The sequence below is a fragment of the Mirounga angustirostris genome, unplaced genomic scaffold, assembly GCF_029215605.1.
Source record: "Mirounga angustirostris isolate CCGP_5_RB_7025 unplaced genomic scaffold, mMirAng1.0.hap1 SCAF_6, whole genome shotgun sequence".
Taxonomy (NCBI): Eukaryota; Metazoa; Chordata; class Mammalia; order Carnivora; family Phocidae; genus Mirounga; species Mirounga angustirostris.
In genome coordinates this window covers 113211794-113233879 of record NW_026991714.1, presented here as the reverse complement: position 1 = coordinate 113233879, position 22086 = coordinate 113211794, and the positions used below count along the sequence as shown (strand labels likewise).

The following is a 22086-nucleotide window of genomic DNA, read 5'->3' as shown; positions in this document are numbered from 1 at the left end:
CAGCATGCCGGGGATGGGGATGATTTCTGATCAGTAGGCCTGCTGGTTGTGGCTGGGTGTGGCTGGGGAGGTAGGGGACATTCCAGAACCTTCCCCCCTCATCCCCACTGCCCTGTGGGAGGCTACAGCTGCCCAGTGGGCCGCAGTGCAGACTCCCAGCCACCATTTGCCCCCCCTGAGCTCCCCCAGCCCGGGTGGGGCCCTCGAGTCAGGAAGTCAGCAGCAGGCAGAGCTGCACTGGGTTCCAGCCCCAGTGGGCACTGCCCGAGCCCCTTTTCAGGGGGTGCCTGTCCTCTCCCCATCTCAGAATGCCCCTCGAGTGGTACGCACACAGGCACAGCATGACGGGGGCTGGTTTGGTTCATTTTAAATCCTCTTTATTTTAGAACAAGCATGCTTATATGTACAGGAGAGAGAACTAGGGAGCCAGCACACACGGCACAGAGAGGAGAGCACACCCCCCAATCTCACCACAGCCTGGAGGGACCTCTGCCTCATCTACCCTGGGGCTTCCACTTCCTCTGCAGAGAGCCCTGTTCTGGGCTGCCCGGGCTCCAGAAGGCTCCAGAAGGCAGCGAGGGAGCAAGTGGGGCCGGGGGAGGGGGGCTGGGTTTGGCCTCTTCCCGGGACCCTGACCTAGAGGCGGCCTATTCCAGGACAGCACTAGGCCAGACTGCCTCTCCTAGGAGCTGAGGGGGGTGGGAAATGGGCCAGTGGCACGTTGTTTCCCTCGGTTCTGGGGGGAAAAACCTGCCACATCCTCTCTGATCTATGGTTAAGGCCCTGGGCAGGGGAACAGAGGCGTGGACCATGAGGGCGGGGTGGTGAGGGTTGTACTCAGGGTGGGGGCAGGAATGGGGGCAGTGCTGTGTGGGGCTGGGCCTCGGCTATCAGCTGTGGGGTGGGCAGAGAGCAGAACTGCTGCAGTGGTCTATCCAAGGTGCCCCCCAGCACAGCTATACATTCTCAAGCATCACCGTGGGGCTCACATGCCAGAACTGTGTGGGGGGTGGAGGGGGGTCCAGCCTGAGAGGAGTGGGGGGATTCCAGATAGGCTTTTAGCTTTTAACATTAAGGATTTGGGCCGAAAGGCCATGGTGCCAGTTGCGCAATTTGGCAAAACGTGGGCTGTTACGTTCCGTTTCAAACCTTTCCCTGTGGCACAGAGAGAGACAGAGACAGAGACAGAGAGACAGAGAGAAGAGAGGAGGAAAGAGAGGGTTAGGGGATGTGTCCCATTCTGTCTGACAGCTCGGGCAGGGGGCATGGGAGGGAAGAGTTTGGTTTGGAGAAGCTTGGCTACCCACGGAGTACTTTCCTGGTTTGGGGCAAGACCAGAGTCCCAAGGACCAGGATTGAGGGACTGATGTCCCTGAGCTGAGTGAGTAGGAAGCCACGGAGTAGGGGCCTGGCTAGTGGGCCTGAGGTCAGGCTAGGCAAAGGCGTGGGTCTCTGGGTTCTCCCTGGCCCATGTGGTTAGGGCTGGGCAGGGCTGCTTTGGCTGTGGGCTCTTGGGACTGAACCACATAGGCAGGTGGGCCTAGCATAGTCTCTGTCCCCAGGCTGGGCATCAAGAAAGAGGGACGCCTGTTCCCGTGATGAGGTTTGGTGAGCAGACCTGTCACCTCCCTATGCTTCCCTGGCCTCTGCCAAGCCTTCTCTGTCCCCAGACAGAAGCCTTCAAATACCACCAACTGCCCCCACCTGCCCAGGCCTGAGCACAGCCAGGCACCCACGTGCACGTGCATCTTCACGAGACCAATGGCACACACACAGGGGACCAGGACTTCCCACCACTTCCCACCGACAGGGCCTCCGGGGCTCCACCTACAGCCTGCTCAACCGAGGGCGCTGGACAAAACAGCCAAGGCACAGCCAGGAACGGAGAAACGGAGGAGAGGCTGTGTTCAGGAAATGCGAGTGCTACGGATGCCAGAATCCTAGGCCTTCCAGGCTGGAGGGACAGCTAATATTCTCCAGACCAGAGGTGCAAATTGGTGGCCCAGAGGCCACATCCAGGCACAAAAGCGGTGTGTTTAACCCGGACAGTGTTTAAAACTCCTTTTAAAAATGAATTGCTATGTCCAGACCATGGAAGACTATTCAGTAATAAAAAGAAACGAATGAACCATTGGTATGCTCCATAACTTGGATAAATCCCCAGGGAATCAGGCTGACTAAGAACAGCCAATCCCACAAGGTCACGGGCTATATGATTCCATATACACAACAGACTTGAAGTGATAGAACTACAGAAATGGAGAACAGATAACAGATTGGTGTTTGCCGCAGGTTAAGGAGAGGGTGTGCACGGTGGGGAGGTAGGTGTGGCTATAGATGGGCAACAGGGGGAGAATCCTTGGGTGAAGGAAATATTCTGTGTTTGGCTGTACCAGTGTCCACGGGCTGGTTGTGATTTTGTACTATAGTTTTGCAAGATGTTACCATGGGGGATAAGGTGTGTATAGGATCTCTCTATATTTATAATTTCTTACAACTGCATGCCAGTTCTGCAATTATCTCAAGATAAGTAGTTTAATAAATGAATTGCCAGCGTATAAAGGTCAGGAAGATCAGCGTTAGGTCTCTGAAAATCAGAGATGGGGAAATGCTGGTTTACATTTCTCTAGCAGTCCTGCATCCCCACATACACACCTTTCCACCACCCCACATCTGCATTACGTGGCAGACTCTCCCTCTACACGCTGAGTCCTGCACACTGTGCGGAAGATTCTGTTTGACTGCCAGCATCTTGAAAAACCACTGTCCAAGACCAAACTTTCCTGATACCAAGAGGAAGCGAAGGCCCAGAGATGTCTCGCGAATGGCCTTAAACCACGCAGAAACTCAGCGGCAGACTTGGGATCTAACTAGGATGTCTCCAAGGTTGGGGAGAAGGAAGGAAGACAGCAGAAGCAGGGGCCCTGCTGGTAGCACAATCGACCATCCTGTGACCACCCAGGACACAGACATGGCCAGTCTGTCCAGCCAGGCCCATGGTCTTTGTCATCAGTGCTCAGTGACAGGCTCAGAGATAGTCCCGGAGAGTCAGTGACTCTCATGAGCCTGCTCTCTTGCAGCTGTTGGTAAATTCATAGCCTGCCCAAGACAGGATCCAGGGGAGGAAAGAAGAGAGGGGGCAGAGAGAGAGGAGAGCCGGCAGGAGAGAAAGGAGGAGAAGTCCTGGGACACCCACGAGGCTTTCTCCTGGTGTGGTTTTCAAACTTACTAGGCCGGCAGAACACCAAGAATGAAAAATCCACAAAACTTTTGCCATCTGCACGAAGGTTCCCTTTGGGGGAGGGCTCAGAGCTGTGCTGGCACCAGGAGAGTCAGCCATAGGAGCTGGGACAGAGCTGACTGTGCACAGGGAGGGAGGGAAGAAGACACTGGAGTGCCCTGGGAGGCCACAGTGGGGAGAAGGGAGGAACCAGTGAGTCCCTGAGCTCTGTTGGAAGTAGGGGAGGGAGAGGAAAAAGAACCATGGATGGGGCCACTGTGGAGTAGGGACTTGGAAGGGTTTTTACACTGTGGAGGAGTGTGCAGGGCCACCCTCACCTTCGACTCCTCTGTGAACTTGTCACTCAAATCAACTCTAGTCCTTAACACTTGGGGTCTAAGAGAGTGGCAGCATTCTTTACACAGGTGAGCATTGGGTAAATGCAGAAATTGCTCTGATAAGACAGTTGAGCTCCAAGGTGGGGGCAAGGGGATGTCTGAGTTACACACTGGGGTCTTCTGGGATGGTCACACCCAAGCAGTGGAAACCCGATGCCTCAAAGATTCAAACCGTGCCTAGGACAAACTAGGCTTGCCTCTGCTTCCACCCTGGTCAGCGCTGCCCAGCATGGACCCACCCTTCTGAGCCATCAGAGCCCCAGAATGCACGCCCCAAGTCAGAGGGAAGCTGTGGTGACGTCTCTGAGATTAGAGACTCGGCCTTTGGATGGAGGCACTGTTCGGGCTCTGCCACTTCAGCTGGAGGCCAGGAGCCCCAGTATTTCCAGCACCCGTGTAGGAGCTAGCAGGAGGTTGCTGTCTTAGCCTGCCTAGAGAGTTTGTAAGGTGCTGGGGGTCTTTCCTGGGGGGGGGGGGGGGCAAGTCCACAGTAGATGCCTGGACTATTTAGGGCATCTGCCTCACCTGTAAGGAGAGGGTCCCTGAGGATTAGGCTCTGCCTTGGGCTGGCCAGCAGGTGGGCACTGGAGCCTCAGAGGGAAGCTACCTGCTACCAGCTGCTAGAGACACCGTTTAGAAGGCAAGCCTTAATCTCAGACCCTCCGGCTGCTTGCGATTCAGTGAGATGAAAATGCCCACCTACCTCCTGTGACTCCGGGGAGAAGGCACATTTTGTGGGAGGCTTTTAAGGCAACTTCCCAGAAATTAAAGTCAGGAAAAGGGAGAGGAGCTGGAGGCTGATGCCCCTCCAGGCCTGGGTAGAAGGTTTAGTGGGTGCCCCAGAGCCTTCACTGCAGGGCCAGAGACCCCAGGGCTGACAGCAATGCAGTACTGGGGTGGGGGGAGCTGCTTTCTCAGGGTGGGGGCCCAGAACTGAGGGAAAAGCAGGATGGAGCCTCTTATTGGGCCCTCTTTCCAGACTTCCCTACAGAAAACCCTTCAGTAGCTTGGGGAGAGGCTCTAAGACCTGCACCAGAGTTCTCAAGACCCCAAAACCCCCTGCCTCCTGCTGGGGGCTGAGCCATGCTCCTGTGGGATTCGGCCCCGGGGGTGAGGACTAACCTGCCCACATATCTCCAGGACCAAGCAGAACAAGCCCCGGGAGATGCTTCTGAAAGGAGGGAATGACCGAGGCCCAGAGACACCCCTTCATACTGGCTTTGGTGTTCTCACTCAAGAACTTTGCAGAGCCTGCAGATATTCCCCGCGGAAATACGAAAGAGGTTCTGCCTTCTAAACGGTGTCTGGTTGAGGAGGTGCGAGCTCAGACTGACTGGCGAGAGGGACTAAACGTCACCAGAAGTACTCACTCCAGAGGCAGGGCTCTGTCTCATGGGAGGGAGAGAAAACACGCTGCAGGCTTCCTGACAGAAGGCTGTTTGCTGGGCGGGGAGCGGGGTAGGGCTGCTGGTGTGGGGTAAAGCCCCCCCCTGTCAGGGAGCTACACTGCTCACTGGAGCGTCTATGTGGATGGCTTTAAAGAGGAAGGTGGCCAAACCGGAAGAGCGCCATGGAGCATAGGAGTGGGGACAGCTGACAGCTCAGTCACACTTGAAGTAGCTAGATACTAACTCGAGCGAAATCTCAGTTCGGGCTCTGTGTAGACACGGTGCAGGCACTGAAGGGTTAACAACAGTTCCTGGAACTGCATGCCGTTCATTGTTAGCAGGCCTGGGAGGACCGCACTTTCTGCTTAGATGCCCCAGCCAAAAAGTGGGAGCAGCTTGGATTGGCAAAAATGGAGGTTGGAAAATAAAAGCCACATCAACTCTGAGCAGACCCCAGAGCCCCACTGTCCATACAATCCTGGGATCACTACACACCGGTTAGCCAAGTATAGAGAGCTTGGACCCACGTAACAAGGCACCTCTGAGCTCCAGCCCCTTACAGGGAGGCCGCCCCAGGATGCACTGGCCCAAGACAGACTCTCCCAGGAAGAGCACGCACATTTGCCGCCGGAAGTATAAACACAATCATACAGGGCCCCAGGCCTCACCACGGAACACCCTAGCAGGTTCCAGTGGGTTCCAGGGCAGTGTGCCCCCCTCATGGCCAGGTCCATGAGCAGCTGGCAGGCTGCAGGTGGTAGGTTGGTGGCTGTGGCCCCAGGCCTGCCGCTGTTGGGGGGACCATACCCTGAGACACCTAGCCCTATAGCAGCAGCCATTGTGCCTTGAGCACTTTATGGAACTAATACCTCAGTGTAGGTCTGGACAGGTGAATCCCAAGGTCAGGTGCCCATGCCCAGCACAGCCCTCCGCACGCCTGCTTCCCAGTGCCCAGCCTCCAGACTCACAGGGGATGGGCCCTGCGATGAGTGTGCAGGCAGGGCAGCCCTCACAGGGAGACATGCCCTCATTCTCAGCAGCCCAGCGAAGGCCAAAGCAGCCCTGCCCCTGCCCAGGGACAGAGCCAGGAGAGCCCAGAATCCTTATTCCTGCAGCCTGGGCCCCGGGGATAAAGACTCAGCTCCAGGCACCCACCTCAGTGACCTGGGATGAAAGCCTCAAGCCAGCGTCTGCTGGAGCCCTTCAGGGGCCAGGAGTTTCCAAATACATAAACTTGAGAGGTTCCTTCCATGATTCATGTGACCTGGGAGCTGCCTGGGGAGGGATTGGGTTAGGAGAGACAAGGCCACAGAGCCTGAGTCCAGGCACTTACCTTGACCTTCGCAAAGCTTCTTCATCAGGGTCTTGCACTATGGGTAGAAAATTGCTGATCAGGAGGAATCGCAGAGAACATAGGAGACCCCACCAATGACTGAACAGTGATTGCCCTCCTGTAAACCGTGGCAGGGGAAAGCTGTGTGCTGGGCAGAGGGTAGGGGGAGAAGGGGGACCCAGAGGAAATGGTACGGTTGGGAGGGAGCGGTCCGAGGTGTGGCCTGCGAGGTTCTCTTATCCCAGCTCTGGGCCTGTCATTTTGCCCGCAAGCCACATGGCACGTGGGCTGCCCCCCGCTGGAGTCAGGGAGCTGGGCAGAGGGCCGATGTCATTGGCAGCCTGGCCCAAGGGGCCCAGAGGGGCTCGGCAGGCCCCTAGCTATCTGTCAAGGCCAGCTCATCTTCAAGGGCAGGGGCTCGACTCCCTAGCTTCTGTGAGCCTTAGGCCTCATGGCCCCTCCGCATCTCCCCTGGCCAACCCTCCCCTCCCCCCGCTCCCCCCCCCCCCCCCCCCCCCCCCCGCTTCACTTACTGTATTCTGTCCCAGTCATCTGGGCCAGGATGCGGAAAGAGCGAGACTGCAGGTTGGAGGAGCGGCGGGCCCACTCGTCAGCCTCGTCTTCCGGCTTGTTCTGGTTCTTAATCACGGCCTGGTACACGGGGGAGGTGCTGTCCACCGCAAGGTCTTTAATAGGAAGGCTCCTGCAGGGCAGAGAGAAGCCGTGAGTGAGGGCGAGGCTGGAGGCCTGCTCCTGTCCTCCTGCACTGCCCCCACAGCTCATCTGCTCGCACCCCCACACCCTGCACACTGGTTGGTGGCCCCTACTTGTCTCAACCCACCATGCCCTCCACCCACTGCCATCCGAAAGCCTGCAACAAGGGCTTGGCCTGGGTCCTCAGTGCTCAGGGTGGCCATAGCGAGAGAGCGATTCCTCTCAGATCCCTCCTGTCAAGCCCACACCCCACCCTGGGCTGACTCCACACGCAGACCTGAAAACCCACCCCCACCCCAGCCGTCCCCCGCTCAGGGGGAGGGCTGGATCTCTTTTAAGGAAAGAAGAGGCAGAATAGTTCTTTTGAAATAATTTCACCCTCTCTGAGCAGCTCCTGAGTTTGGGGCTGGGTGACAACGGGCCTTTTGGGGGACTCAGAGGCTTCTACAGGGTCAGTCCTTTGTCCTCCTCACACTGTTGGATCCAAACAAGGAGCCACCAGTGCCAGGCCTGCCCCAGAAGAGGACTGGGGGCTCCCGCTCAGCAAACATGAGCAGGCGGGGTGGGGAGGTAGTGTGAGAAATAAGGCAACCAGGCTGATGGGCTGGCATTGCCCGCGATGGGGGGAGGCAGTTGGCGGGGGGGGGGTTCTGGCCTGGGGGAGCTGGGAGTAGAACTGCAGGGCAGGTCATTGGTCCTCTGCTCCAGGGCAGCAAGGCCTTTGGAGGGGGACCAGGTGACCTTCCCTTAGACTCCCTTAGGCACAAAGCAGGTACTCAAAACTTGCTTAAATGAATGAATCCCACATCAGAGCCAGAAGGGACCCCAGAATCTCTTGGGTCCAGGGCCTCCCAGCCTGATTCAGACTGCAGGGCATCTTATGGGTGCCCACTTACCCTGGCCACGAGAACTGGAGGATCCTGGCTGTCCAGCCCACCCTCCCGGGAATTAGGGTGGACTTGGGTCAAGTTCACAGCAATGATGGCCTGGCTCCTCACCCTATGGACCAGTGGCCCAGCCCTCTCCCCTTACAGATGCTGAAACTGAGGTCCAGCAAGGCTAGCTCGAGGTGACAGCATGTAGGGGCCCTGTTGGGTCAGAGCCCAGGCTTCCTGGGTCCCACCCCATTGTCCTCTCCATCAAACTCTCTGCAGCAAAAACAACTCAGAGAGGCCACTTCTGCCCACTGGGGCCTTGCACACCCCAGATGCTCCATACCTGGAGACATGGCCCAGCCCAGGCACTCACTCCGTCCAGCCTCCCCTTGCCTGCTGCTAGGGCTGCCTCTCCTGCCCTCCAGAGAGCCAGCTGGCTGAGAGAGGGACCTCCCCAGGGCCCACATCTTCTAGCCTCTCTGCAGGAAGCTGGAAGGAAGCACTGGCCTACTTTCCCAGGATTGGGAGTCTCTCAAGATTGGTCCCCAGCGTATGGCTCAGAGTGGGCTCTAAGAGCAGGGGTGGAAGAAGGTGACAAAAGGTGACCAAGACTTCACGGAGCTGCCCCTACTTCCCTAGAAGGTTCTGCCCTGCGGGCCCCCCCCCCCCCCCCCAGCTACGGCTACTGGCAGCCTCAGATCAGATGGGGAAGACCAGCAGATCCCTCCGGGGTCCAGCAGGGGGAGGCTGGGGCTGCCCAGAGAAGAGAGAATGGGATCTCACTATGAGAGGCCATTTCTGGCCTAGGGAGGAGCAGAGGCAGTGTCGGCTGCCCTCGAGTGAGAGGTGCAGTAGGAAGGTAGTAGCAGGACTCCTTGGTTTGCTAGAAGGGAAGGAGGAAGTGTGGATTTCACCACAGCAGAGGGAAGGTGTAGACCCAAGCCCAGGCCCTGCCCTTGAGCCTGCCTACACAGCATCGTGGTCCAGAAAGTGGATGGAAGGTGTTTGCTGCCATTTCTCTGGAACATGCCCTCGAGGCTCTCCCCTGTTCCTTCCACAGCTCCAAGGGCTCAAGAAAGCTCCCTGGAGTGAGTCCCTTGGGATTCACATTGTTGGTCTCACTTCCCACAATGCTGTGCAAAGACCAGGGATTTGTGTTGCTGCCCCGACAGACGCTGGGAGTCAGAGGAAGGAATTCCCGTCCTTTTGAGACTCTGGGGCTCAGGGAGAATATGTCCAGAGAAAGGATGGAACAGGCCCTATAGTCCTGGGACCCTGGGACCCTGGGTCCAAGGCTACTCTGGACCCACTCCCGACATGGTCTTCCTGCCACCAAAAACATTCCACAGTCACCACAACATCAAGGTCACCTCTGGACACTTATCCCACTGTCCACTGCCCCCAAATCTGACTCATCTTTCGCCTCCCGTGGGTGGTACTGGCAGGTGCTGGCTCCTCCAGATCCATCTCCCATGAGGATCCCAGGGAATGGCCTCCAAGAGGCCCCCTCATCACCCTCTTCCCTGAATAATGGCCCCGCGTGGATTCCGACGTTCAAGTCTACGCTGTCCCGGAGCAGACGGGGAAGGCTGTGGGGATCCGCCGCAAAGCACAGCACGGAGACCCACTCCCAGCCCTGGGGGCAGGGGAGGCAGGGTGATGTCATGACTCTGATTTCCGCGTCTGTAGTGACATTATTTGAGGCAAACCCCGAAAGCACTTGCGTGTATAGACTGCTGAGCATGTCGTTTGGCTGTGAGGCGGGTGTGAGGAAGGACACGGACAGAACGGCTGTCCTCAGACATATCCCACCAAACCCACACACCATCCCTCGACCAGACAGACGGCCACGACGCGGAACAGACACTGTGGGGTCTACTTACACCAGCGGCGACGCCCTGCCAAGCAGAAGCAAGCCCAGAAGTGAGCGCGTGTCCGTCAGCGGATGGCAGAGGGGCCGCGCGCACACAAGGGAGCGGGTTAGGGTCAGAAATGAGTTATGGGAGCGGGGTGGATAAAGGAGGAAGAGAAAGAGACAAAAAGAAAACTGTCAGTGAGGAAGGAATCATGGGCATTAACAGCAGAAACGGAGCACCTTACGGCACAGGGGAGGGGGGCCGGCAGGTCCTACCCCCGGCACCATGGTCACATCAGCCCAGCAGGGCTAAGTTAGAAGGAAGGGGAGAGCCGGATGCTTCCCAGGCACGCGGGCAAGGGAGGGGAGGGGAGGGGAGGGGAGGGGAGGGGATAGGAGGAAGGTGGGAGAGGTACTCTGAGAAGCCTAGATTAGGTCAATGGTGCGTCATGTTAAAAAAAAAAAAAGTGGTGAAACCAAATGGTAGTAGTCTTTTTCCAAAGTGCAGAGTATATAAAGTTAGTGAAGAGCAGTTCTTCCATTATTTTCCACTGAACTTCCCTTTGGCGACGTTACCACTCTTAAGAGCACACCAAGGACACACGAGGCAAACAAATGTTAACAGGAAATCCCTGTTGGCTTTTTGGCTTAGTCAGGCAGCCCTGTTTTTCTGGGTACACATGAGCTAATGGTTGTGTTTTTAAACTTGCATGGTCATATATTCTGGTCTGAACAAAGAGCCACAGCTCGGAACCTGGTGGGTTTGAGACTCAGGGCTCCAGGGCAAGCAACCTCTGCCCCCTCGTGGCCCAAAGGAAGCACTGCGAGCCGAAGAGGAGAGCCGGGGAGTCCTTCCTTTGGCCCCTGGAGCCTGCCCCTTTTAACTGCAGGGACGTCTTGGCCCCAAGGGCGGGGTTTCGCAAAGGCCAAACACAGTGGGAGTTATCGGGGACTTTTAAACCCCTTTATCCCTCTTACAACATCTGTATTTCCTAGCTTCGGAAAAAAATACAACCATCATTTTAAGATTTCTTGCCTCGAGGTGCTTGAGATCCTGACTCGGGGATAAGATGTTGCCCAAAGAGATAATCAGTTAATTCTGAAGTCAACAACAATGATATTCTCAGGTAGAAAACAATAAGAGTGTGTTTGTGAGAGAGACAGACAGACAGACAGACAGAGAGGCAGAAAGAGAGAGAGACCTAGAGATAAAGACAGAGAGACACATACAGAAAGAGAGAGATACAGAGAGAGAGAGAGACAGAGAAAGAAAGAGGGAGCGAGGTCCCTATTACTGTTTGCACTATTAGCAGTTTCTTCCACAAAGGATTTTCAGCCAACTCTTTCCCTATTCAACACTCAAGTTCCTCAACCATTGCTAACAGGCTAATTCCAGGAACCAAGGATGTCCTAAATCCCACTGCCCTGAGGCTGGGCTTCCCTGGAACAAACAGGAAGAGGGGATGCTTTCCAGGCTCTGCAGTGGGCTGACTACCACCAGCACCTTGGATGGTTGGTCCAGAGGCCCCTTCCCAAACAAGACACCTGGTCACGTGTTTGAATTGCTCTCATCACTGGAAGAAAGCAGCAGCTTCCCCCCAAAGAATGGCTTAGTTTGTGAGAAGACTGGTTTATCCAGAATGTGACCCAGGATTCCAGAAATCTCTTTCTAAACCGACCCCCTTGTGGAGCCCAGGAAAATGCAGAAGCTGTGAGAAGCACTCGGAGCAACCACCATATTCTTCAATTCTCCACCCTTCTCCTAAAGCTGACCGTGAGACTGATTCTGAAGAGAGAATACGGTGTTCTGGAAGGCCCTGGCAAAGGCTGGCTCCCCTCCAACGGCCATGCCCCTAGAGGCCCACGGTGAGGGAGGCAAGCTGGTCCCGATGCCTAATGTCTCTGATGGGGCCCAGCAGCCTGGTGCCCTTGGCCTCCACGGGTGAGGAGGCCCAGCCAGTGGTGGAGGCAGTGACCGATGAGCGACAGCAGAGGAGGGGAGGCGCTTACCCACTGAAGTCACTGCCCTGGGCCTGGGCCTGCCCAGCAATGGCGTCCATGATGGCGTCCTGGGAGTACATGCTGATGGGTGTGTTGTACTGCGCATGGATGATGGTGGCCTTGCCGCCCAGCCCCTTCACCTCGATGGGCTTGTGGGTGGACAGGGCAGAGTCCTTCAGGGCGCTGGGGTTGAACCGTTCCTGGTAGTCGGCGCTGGGGGAGGGCAGCAGGGGGAGCAGAAGAGGAACAGGAAGGGAGGCAGAAGGAGAAAAGGCAACAGGTGGTGTTACACAGGGGTCAAAGTGAGGGCCGGTGGTGGAGAGACCTCCCAAGGCCTGATCCCAGGTAGGTTCCCAAGTCCCCTGAACTGTGGACAGCTGGGTCTGCTAGAGAAAATCCTCAGCACCCTCCCCAAAGCCCTCAGTAGCAGGTTGCTCTTGCCCACGTTGGCGATCCCAGATCCTGGGAAGCCTTGGCTCAGCCCGAGCTACATCTCAGGGTCAGCAGGGGGCGCCAGGCATTGAAAGCTCTCTCACCACACCAGCAGGGAAGCAGAGACAAAGAGGGTTGGAGGTCAGGGACAGGAGCTGGGCCACGCGTGAGAGGCAGCGGCAGCCCAAGCAGGGTCCAGAATGACCCAAAGGCAAAAAGCAGCCCCACTGGGCACCCACGGGGGTTCTGAGCAAGGTTCCTCCACGAAGGGGCTCATCCTGCTGGCCATGCCCTCAGTGGCCCAGGGCTCTGCTCCTCCAGATGCTTCGGGGCAAGTGTTTCTTCCTCCGAGCAGGACTCAGGCTGCTCAGTCCTCCTCAAGTCCAAGTGGCTGGGCGGCCACCAGTCTCTGCCCATCCGGGGCTTTCCCCTCCAACAGATGAGTGCACTCCTTGGGGCCAAGAAGGTCAGGCGCAGCCCTTCTGACGGTCCCGCCAAGACAGAAATGTCTTCAGGCTCACATGGAGCCCAGCACCAGCTCGGCACACACTCCACCCACCATCCCCCCTCTGCCCCCAGAGCCAGCCTGCTGGTCTTAAGCAGCCACAGCAGGAAAGAGGGAAGGGATAGGGCACATCAGACTGAGCCCTAGCACCCCTCCCCAGTGCCTTCCCTCCATACTTGCAGCTCCACACACATGCAGGCTCGCTCAGGGACACGAATGCACCCCCACTCACACATGCACACGCACATACACATGCTGACCCCGGCGCACGCTGTCCAGACCAACAGACACACGGACGCATGCTGGGATATGCACACAAGTGCACACACATGCTTTCCTTCGATACTAACTTGGCTGGAGAGTTGGCTATCACCTGGGGAGGAGAGAAAGAGCAAAGAAGACAGGGCTGTCAGAGTGCGGTCCTGCCAGGGGCTCTGAGTGCTGGGACCATCCTCAGACTGGCTCTCGTGGAGGCCGCACCAGCCCCGACCAGCGCCGGGTTAGGAGAGCGCGGAGGAGAGGGGGCAGAGCTCAGGGTCAGGGTCACGGTGAGTTTGGGTCAGAGGTGCTGACAGCAGTGTTTCCCCCTCAGTAGGTCCACAGCCCCCGAAGCTGCCATCTTCACAGGCGTTCAAATACCACGTAAGAGAATCTGCCACATACAACCTGGCTGGAGACCCCAAGAGAGAAAGATGGAGAGGGAGACACAGGACCAGCTGTGGCTGCTATGGGCAGAGCCAAGGTTGGAGGTGCCTCCGAGCCAGTCAGCAGCTCTGGACTTACCCTTGTTTAATGGGGGCCAGCTCTGGGAGTTCTGCTCCCTGAGCAGGATTGCCAGTGGTGCTGGGGTGCGCAGTGGGGTTACCCACAGCTCCAGGCGATGGACTCTCCCTCCTGCGGGAGGGCAGGCAGCCCTGGCCACTCCTTCTGGGGCACAGGGATGCAGTCCCCAGTGATTGCCCCTAAAGGCCCTATGGACTGTCAGTGAGGCAGGACGGAGGAAGGCGGAAGCTCAGGAGAAGTACTAGGTCCAAGGCGTATTGCAAGAAAGGCCCCAGCCAAGGCAGCTCAGCTCAGACACAGAGGGACCCCACCCTCAATTGAGCGAGCCTCCCAGAGCCTTATCTCCGTGGGGGAGGTGTTGCCTGCTTTATGTTTCCTTAAATGCAAATCCCTTGCAGAGCAGACCCTGGCGGCACCAATGGCCCTGTCAGAAACCTGAGGGAAACAGTGTGGAGGTGCCTCAAAAATTTAAACAGAGAGCTACCCTATGACCCAGCAATTGCACTGCTGGGTATTTACCCCAAAGACACAGATGTAGTGAAAAGAAGGGCCATATGCACCCCAATGTTCACAGCAGCAATGTCCACAACAGCAAAACTGTGGAAAGAGCCGAGATGCCCTTCAACGGATAAATGGATAAAGAAGATGTGGTCCATATATACAATGGAATATTGCTCAGCCATCAGAAAGGACGAATACCCAACTTTTACTTCAACATGGATGGGACTGGAGGAGATTATGCTAAGTGAAATAAGTCAAGCAGAGAAAGTCAATTATCATATGGTTTCACTTATTTGTGGAACATAAGGAATAGCATGGAGGACATTAGGAGAAGAAAGGGAAAAATGAGGGGGGGGTATGGGAGGGAGAGATGAACCATGAGAGACTATGGACCTGAGAAACAAACAAGGTTTTAGAGGGGAGGGGGGAGGGGGGATGGGTTAGCCCGGTGATGGGTATTAAGGAGGGCACGTACTGCATGGAGCACTGGGTGTTATACGAAAACAAGGGATTGTGGATCACCACATCAAAAACTAATGATGTATTGTATGGTGACTAACATAATAAAATTAAAAAAAAAAAAAAAAGAAACCCCGGGGAAGAGAGTGCAGAAGGTGGCGTCCCTGCCCCCAAACCCTGCCACCGTCCCAGATCGGACCACTCCGGGCTCTGGCTGGGAGAGCCTGGGCCCCAACTGGCCTGACCCTGGTCATCCCTTGGCCAGGACTATGGGGACCCAGGCCAAAGCCAGGGGGCCTCTAGCCCCAGGCCCTACACTGTCTCAGAGCTGATATAATTCCCTCTGTCCTCTAGGCTCAAATAGCTCCAAGTGGAGCTATATTAGGAAAGATCTTCCATCCGTTCTCCATTTCTGGCCAGTGCTGACAGCTGCAGGGTCAGCTCTCGCCCTGACCAGCCCAGCGCCCCTTACAGAGGGCAGTGTTGGCGTGGGGCGGGGGTGGGGCTGCCGCCTCTGCCCTTCTCTGCCCTGGCACCCGGCACCCAGCTGCTAGCATCTTCTTTGGCATTGACCCCTGCCCCCTGCTTAGCTTCCGCCCGAAGACTCGGAGGCTGGGCAGCCCGTAGCAGACAGCTTGGGGAGGACCAGCGCCCAGGTCTTGGGGAGAATAAGTCAAAGATGTAAGACCCACCCAGGGGCCCTTGCACCCAGTGGCCTGAGGGATACTGCCCTACCACGCCAGCTCATGGAGGATGAGAGGGGGGCTGCAGGGATGCTCTGGCCTGCTGACCTTGCACCCTGTTTGTTCTCTCCAATCCTCCCAAGAGGATTCTAGGTGCCAAGGATTCACACTGTAAGCGGCCCGGAGAGGAGGGGAAGGAGCTTCCTTTTGGAGCCAGACAGGAGAGAGTTCAAATCCTGACCCTGCATCTTCCTAGCACTGTGACTCCAGACAGTTCCCCACTGGTCCCAGCCTCAGTCCCTCACTCACAAAATCGAGATGGTGCTGCCCACCATGCAGACGGGTTGTGCGCACTGAACAGAATCCTGAGGGGAAAGCCCTTAGCATGACTTAAGTGTGCAACAGACGGGATGTGGGGATTAGCATTTACCAACTCTGTCACCTTCCAGCACTTAGACACTTAGCAAAGGTGGTAGTCTCAGCCCATCAGAGGCTGCCTGGGCTAGCCCAGGTCAGAGGCTCCCCCATTCCAGCCAGCATCACCTGGGGACCACAGCATCAGCCTTTACCGTGGACGAAAGGAGATGCACTCCTTCCCTAGCCTGTCTACCCTTGCAGAAACTGTTGGGCCCTGCTGCTCTGAGGGTCAAGTAATAATTTAACACCTGTCGGCTTCTGAGAACCCCTGCAGCAACGGGAAGGAGCCACTGGAGTCATGGGAAGCTGGGGTAGTGCTGGCCCTTATTTTCCTGGGCAGGTTGGTAGGTCCCTACCACCATGTAGGGAGGAGTCAGGCTGACCTGAGTGCCATTCCTGTCTGTCACTCATAAGCTGTGTGTAACTTTGAGCAAATCACCCACTCTGAGCTTCTCTTTCCCAGCTAGAAAATGGGGGAAATGATGCTCACCTCTGTAGTTGCTGAGAGTTGAAGTTAAATAAAGCACATGGACTGTTAGCTGGCCCCACGTCTAGACTGAGGGCTCATAAGGGGAGATGTTACTGTCACAGCAGGTGGGCCTCATGGAGGTCCCAAACTTTCAGAGGCTGACTTCCCTGCCAGGGGCCAGTTCCAGAGAGCACAAGAAAGAGCTACCAGCCCATCCAGGGCAAAAGGAGGCCATTTCTCCTCTGCCATTCCTTGAGTTTTCTGGTAGAAGCTCCTTGCTAGATAAAGCCCAAGGGTTGGAATGCCTGGGTGACTCAGTCAGTTAAGCGTCTGCCTTTGGCTCAGGTCATGATCCCAGGGTCCTGGGATCAAGTCCCGCATGGGGCTCCTTGCTCAGCGGGGAGCCTACTTCTCCCTCTGCCTGCCGCTCCCCCTGCTTGTGCGCACTCTCTCTCTCTCTCTCTGATAAATAAATAAATAAAATCTTTAAAAAAAAAAAAAAAAGCCCAGGGGTTTATGGCTTCGTCGCCCTGGTCCAAGGAAGCCAGGGTCCAGGTGCTTAGGCTGTGGAGTGCCCAAGGCCAGCTTCGCTCAAGATCCCAGAAAGAGGGCGCCTGGGTGGCTCAGTCGTTAAGCGTCTGCCTTCGGCTCAGGTCATGATCCCAGGGTCCTGGGATCAAGCCCCACATCGGGCTCCCTGCTCCGCGGGAAGCCTGCTTCTCCCTCTCCCACTCCCCCTGCTTGTGTTCCTGCTCTCGCTATGTCTGTCTCTGTCAAATAAATAAATAAAATCTTTAAAAAAAAAAAAAAGATCCCAGAAAGAGCTGAGGGATATGGGGAAGCAGTGAACTGGTGGGGCACAGGTACCTTTTGTAGCAAGGGCAAAGGAAGGGCATGGGACTGAGCCAGCCTGACCCAGGATATGAGCCTGACTCATGGGTGCATCCGCCGCGTGCCTTCAAGTAGCACACAGCAAATGTGCCGGAACAGAGCTCAGTGCTGAGCAGGTGTGGTCTCTTTCCATCCTCCCAGTAATCCTGAGACATGGACAGTCTCACACCCATGTACAGAGGAGCCCTGAACCCCTAACCATTGGGCCGTATTGCCTTGACTCAGCCTGTTCTGCCTCTAGAGCACGCGGAGATAATTATACCGATTGCATGGGAGAAGTCAGAATAAGATAAAGGCAGGAAGGGCTCAGGAGCTAGTACGTGTTCCACTTGGGGGCTCCCTCCTCTCAGCCCCTCCATGATGCCCACCCTGGCTGTAGGTTCTTTTAGCTCCTGTGCTCGCAGAGTCCCTCCAGCTGGAGTTCAGGGGGTGGGGGGCAGGCTACCTTTCTCCTGCACAGCCTCTTTCTCCTCGGGGTCCTACTTCCTTGCCTCGTTCTTTTGAGGGTCAGTCCTACAAGCCCATGACACTCACCCCATTGCTGAATCTTTCTGCACCCAGCTCAGGCGCTCCCTCGCTCCCTAGTACAGGCAGCCTTCCCAGACCACTCCCAGCCCCAGAGAACTTACCCTCCCACTTCTCTAATTCTTCCCTGCTCCTGCCTCAGGGCTCCTTCAGGGGACCAGCCTGACGCTCGCCCCAGGGTTCCTGGAGGCAGCAGGCTTCATCTTGTCCCGGTGGGCGGGCCGGTGTGAACGTCTGGGAGTCAGTGTCTTCTGCATTCAGACCTCACTTAGCCACTTAGCAGCGGGAGACAGCTGGACCTCGACTAAACCTTCTCGGAGCCTCAGTTTCCCCCTCTGCAGGATCCAACACGTCACCCAGCTTGTGTAAAGCCATGACACCGCGGCTCCAGGCCCAAGTGCTAGCAGCCTCATTACTTGTATCGCTCTCAGCTTGTGCCGCCACATGGGCTGGCTGAGGCCAGCTCCTCGCTCTGACCGCCCGGCCTCGGGGAGCACTGAGGACCCCGGGGGCCCCAAACCACCAGCAGAGAGCTGCACGCCCGTTACCTACCCTCCTGGGAGTCCGGCACCTGGGGCCTTCCCTCGGAGGCTCATCTGATACATCTGAGCCATCTCCCTCAGGGTCTCTGCCGAGTACAGGCCAATGGGGTTGTTATACTGCCTCGGCTGGCTCGAGCCCTGCGGGACTTTCGGGCTGAGTGAGTCCAGGGCTCCCTCGAGGCCGGTCTTGGCCCCCGGGCTGCCCCGTGGAGGGCCGGGCTCAGAGGCCTCCGTGTGTGAGAAGACGGAGGTCTGGGAGAAGGAGGAGCTAAAGGTCCGCCTGAGCTCCGGGGTGCCCGGGGTACCCGGGGTGCCCAGGCTGGCCCTCGCCTTGGGGTTGGGGCTGAGCGCCACCAGGCTGCCGTTTGTGTCCCGAGCGGGGTCCTGGCACAGGGCAGCGCCATGCAGGGGAGAGAGGAGAGAGCAGTTAGAGGCCACACGTGTCCCAGCGCATCTGCATGGACCTGAAACAGAGATGTTAGTGCGAGCGCCCAGCAGCCTGCCGCCCCACAGCCTACGGAGCTCAGGAGGGGATGCAGACACCTGGAAGAGAAGGGTTTTGTCGAGGGTGAGGAGGGAGGCACCCATCCCTGGCCCTGGGGCTCACATCCACCTGGACAAAGTGCAAGCCCCACGCAGAAAGCCAAGCCAGCCTGCCTGCAGGGCTGGGGGAGAGGGGGCGTGGGCCTCAGGGAGTTGGAGGGAGCCCCCTCCACCCTATATCTGCTTCCTGTTCCCCTAAGTGGAAGCCCTGGTGGGCACAGCCCGACCTCCTGCTCTACTGACCCCTTGCTGAGATGTCCCTGCACGGCCAGTCAGAGGACACCCGGGCTGGCGGTGGTCAGGCAGAGTAGAGGTACAAGAGAGAAAACTGGGGCCCTGGGGGGCTGACATTTGGTTCCTACAGTCCACCTGTGTAACTTCCCCAAGCAGCCCTCCGCCCCTTTCCCCATCTGTCACCCACCCGAAGCCCCTGTCAACCTCTTCCTGTCCCCTCCCCCACCCTGCCTACAGCCCACTCTGCGCCAGTGGACAGACAGGGGTCAGTACGAGGTCATGCAGGGAGGGGTGCGGAGTGGGCCCCGCAGGAGGGGTGGGGCGGGCCTCCCACGCTTCAGGTCAAGCCCTTTGGGCCCACGGGGTTAAGCTGCTTCAAGGGAGCTGGGAAGGGGTGGTGGGCACGGGGGCGAGGTGGCCTGGCTGCTATCAGCACTCCTGATAGGCCATGGGGCGTTCAGTCGGGAGGGGTGGTGGAAACTGGGGGGAGACCCTATGTCAGAGGATAAACTCTGAGAGCAGGCAGGCCTCCTCCATGCTTGGGGTGGCTGCTCAAACTGGGGCCTCTGGCCCTCATGCCCCAGTCACCCCCCTCCCAGCACCCTCAGGAGAATGAGGGTCAGAGCCTTCAGGATCCTTGTCCCCACCTAGCTGGGAGGAATATCCCTCTCAAAAGCACCGCTGCCTAGGCTGGCTTTCCATCAGCCCGGCCCCGAGGCCCCGGGGGCTGGCGAGCACCCAGGCAGGCACCCCACACTCAGTATTTCATGGGGGCTTGAACACCTCTTCCTGGGGGCCTGCCCCACCTCCCTCACAGCCACAACAGGGGCAAGGGTAGGGCCCTGGCTGGGCCAACCCAGGATCAGGCAGGCAGGCCAGGGGCTGCCCCACAGGAACCACCGCTGAGAGTGGAGTCAGCACCTACCTTCTGGTGGGGGATCACCGGCAGAGGGGACTGGACCGGGGGCGCTGTTGTGGAGATGGGGATGGGGCGCTTCGATCTGGAAGAAACCAGAAAGGGGACCAAGTGAAGACAACTGGCACTAGGACCAGGAGCTCCTACCAGGGCAGGGCTGGTAACAGAAGAGCATCTGAGAGCCGGGCAGCCAGGTCACTGGGTAACAGTTTCAGGCCCACTGTCCACCCCATGGACTGGGTGACTCCAAGAAGGCACTGGGCCTGACCAGGATGAGGAAGTCATGGCCCTTGGGCACTTTGCACCCATGGGCCTCTGTTAGGTCCTTGGGAGGCTGTCTGGGGCAAAGAGGAAGCAGGGAAGACCCTGGCTTTCAGGCCCGACTGCCCACACACTGGCAGCACCGTGACCACCCCCACCCCTGAACCTCATCTGTAAAGTGAGGCACAGATGTGCCAGATGTTTGATGGCTTGGCCCTGGCCCCCTGCTAGTCCAGAGGCCCTCCTTACTTTCCTGTGTAGTCTGTGGCACAGGCCGGGCCCACGTGACGGCTGCCAGACACCCTCTCCTGGGCCCTGGGTGCCCACAGCCCTCTACCCCCTGCTCTGGAGAGCTCCCACCTACTTCTGCAGCGTGAGGCTCAGGTTGTAGTTGGCAGACTTGATCTTGTTCTGGGCTTCCAGGTGGGTCATGGTGTCTGTGTTGACTCCGTCAATGGCCACCACGAGGTCACCCTGGCTGAGCTGGGACTGGGCGGCCTTGCTCCCCGGTGTGATCTGAGAGGGGGGCAGACGGGGGGGTGAGCGCGCAAAGGGTGGGACTGAGGACGGGCCGGTCTCGAGGAAGAGTCACCTGGGATCATCCAGGGGAGGCCTGCCATTTCCTCTTTCATTCACTATGGCCAGTACCCGCTGCTCACCAAGCCCGATGCCTCCTCCTGACACACCATCACCCCTTTGCCTCGTGTTCTGTGTCTGAATGCGACCGTGAGACCAGCTCTGGCCAGGGGAAGCAATGCCCGCCACTTCCACGCCTGCCCCTAGCCACCATCCTTGCCATCCTGCACTCTCTCTGCTTATCAGCTGACTGGATGCAGAGGACCCAGAAGAGGACAGTTGACCCACCAATGGAGTCACTGCTTGGAGGAGAGGATTAAGAAGTACTGCATCAGATGTTGCATGAGTGAGAAATAAGCTTCTTCTATGCTAAGCCATTGAGATTTGGGGGCTATCTGTTACACCAGTTAGCCTACTACAATGCCTGCACCCCGAAAAGCCATGGGGTACTTTCCAGGCTCCAGGAGGGAGGGTATACACACGAGCTAAGATCCAGCACCACCACAGAGACTCTGCCAGGCGAAGTAGGCAGGACAGATGCACCCTCACAGAAGCACCCAGTGCAAGTGCCCAGTGCTACCATTGCAGGTGGGCCTGCTGGGGAAGCTGTCAACCCAGCCCGGGGAAGCAAGGTTAGCTGGGGCATGGGGCAGGGCTCAACGCTCTGTGGCTGGCTTCCCACTCCCAGAAGGGGAGGTGCAGGTGTGGGAACCAGGTCCCAAATCCTGCACACTAATGACATCACAGAATGTTAGAGTCTGGAGACCTCACCCCCAGTGTGATCACACAGAATGCTATAGACCCTGCACGCCAAGAATATCCCATGTAACGTCAGGAAGGCCACACTCCCAGGGACATTACATGCAATGTCAGGATGGCTCAGACCCACTCTCAATGACATCATGCACAACGCCGAATTCCACAGGCCTAGCCCTCAGTAATAGCATGCTGAATGCAGAGTAGCCCTCCCGCTGCCCCCCCGCCCCCCGCAGTGGTGTCACTTGAAATGTAAAATTCTAGAGGGCCTAAGTGATATCACCTATAATAACGTGATGGCTGGCCCCTAGTGACATCACATGGAAATTGATGAAGCCCCACTTCTAAAGACGTCTCATGGAATGTCATGGAGACTGGCTTTACCCCCCCCGAACCCCACCATGTCACCACATGAAATACCATACCCTACCCCCTACAGATAACGCAAAGAATGACTTTATGACTTGACCCCCATGACATCATTTGGAAGGCCCCCTGTGACATCATGTAGAATGCCATACAGGCCTCGCCCCCCAGTGACATCACAGGAAAGAGGAGCCTCTGAGAGCCACCCCCCACCAAGTTGTAACTGGAGGATGTCCCTTGGCTTTTCTTCCCCAACATGCCCACCAGCCAGCTTTCCTGGCTTCTCTGGGCACATCCCAGTCACCTTCCTGTCTATACCCCAGGGACAAGGCTGGCTTCTAATGCTGGCAGAAGCCGTTTTCTGGCCCTGGCCTGGGGGACCATCCTAGAAGGAGTCCAAAGAGGACTAGGGAAAGTCCCCTATCCTGGGTGCCAGGCCTGGG

The 22086-nt window shown here is 57.4% G+C and overlaps 1 protein-coding gene across 4 annotated transcripts in view; it reads right to left on the bottom strand.

The window, feature by feature from the left end:
- The window catches only part of LDB3 (LIM domain binding 3), a 61352-nt gene that overhangs the window by 30909 nt on the left and 8357 nt on the right, over nucleotides 1-22086 (bottom strand). For 3 of the 4 annotated variants that reach the window (XM_064594907.1, XM_064594909.1, XM_064594908.1), the window contains exons 3-8: nucleotides 20310-20461; nucleotides 19694-19769; nucleotides 13072-13094; nucleotides 11794-11997; nucleotides 6873-7042; nucleotides 6340-6376 (exon numbers count right to left, since the gene is read on the bottom strand). In XM_064594907.1, coding sequence (XP_064450977.1) covers nucleotides 6340-6376; nucleotides 6873-7042; nucleotides 11794-11997; nucleotides 13072-13094; nucleotides 19694-19769; nucleotides 20310-20461 — 662 coding nt within the window. Of the gene's footprint in view, nucleotides 1-355; nucleotides 1156-6339; nucleotides 6377-6872; nucleotides 7043-11793; nucleotides 11998-13071; nucleotides 13095-19693; nucleotides 19770-20309; nucleotides 20462-22086 lie in introns of those variants that run through there. The other variant, XM_064594910.1, reaches the window with a different exon arrangement.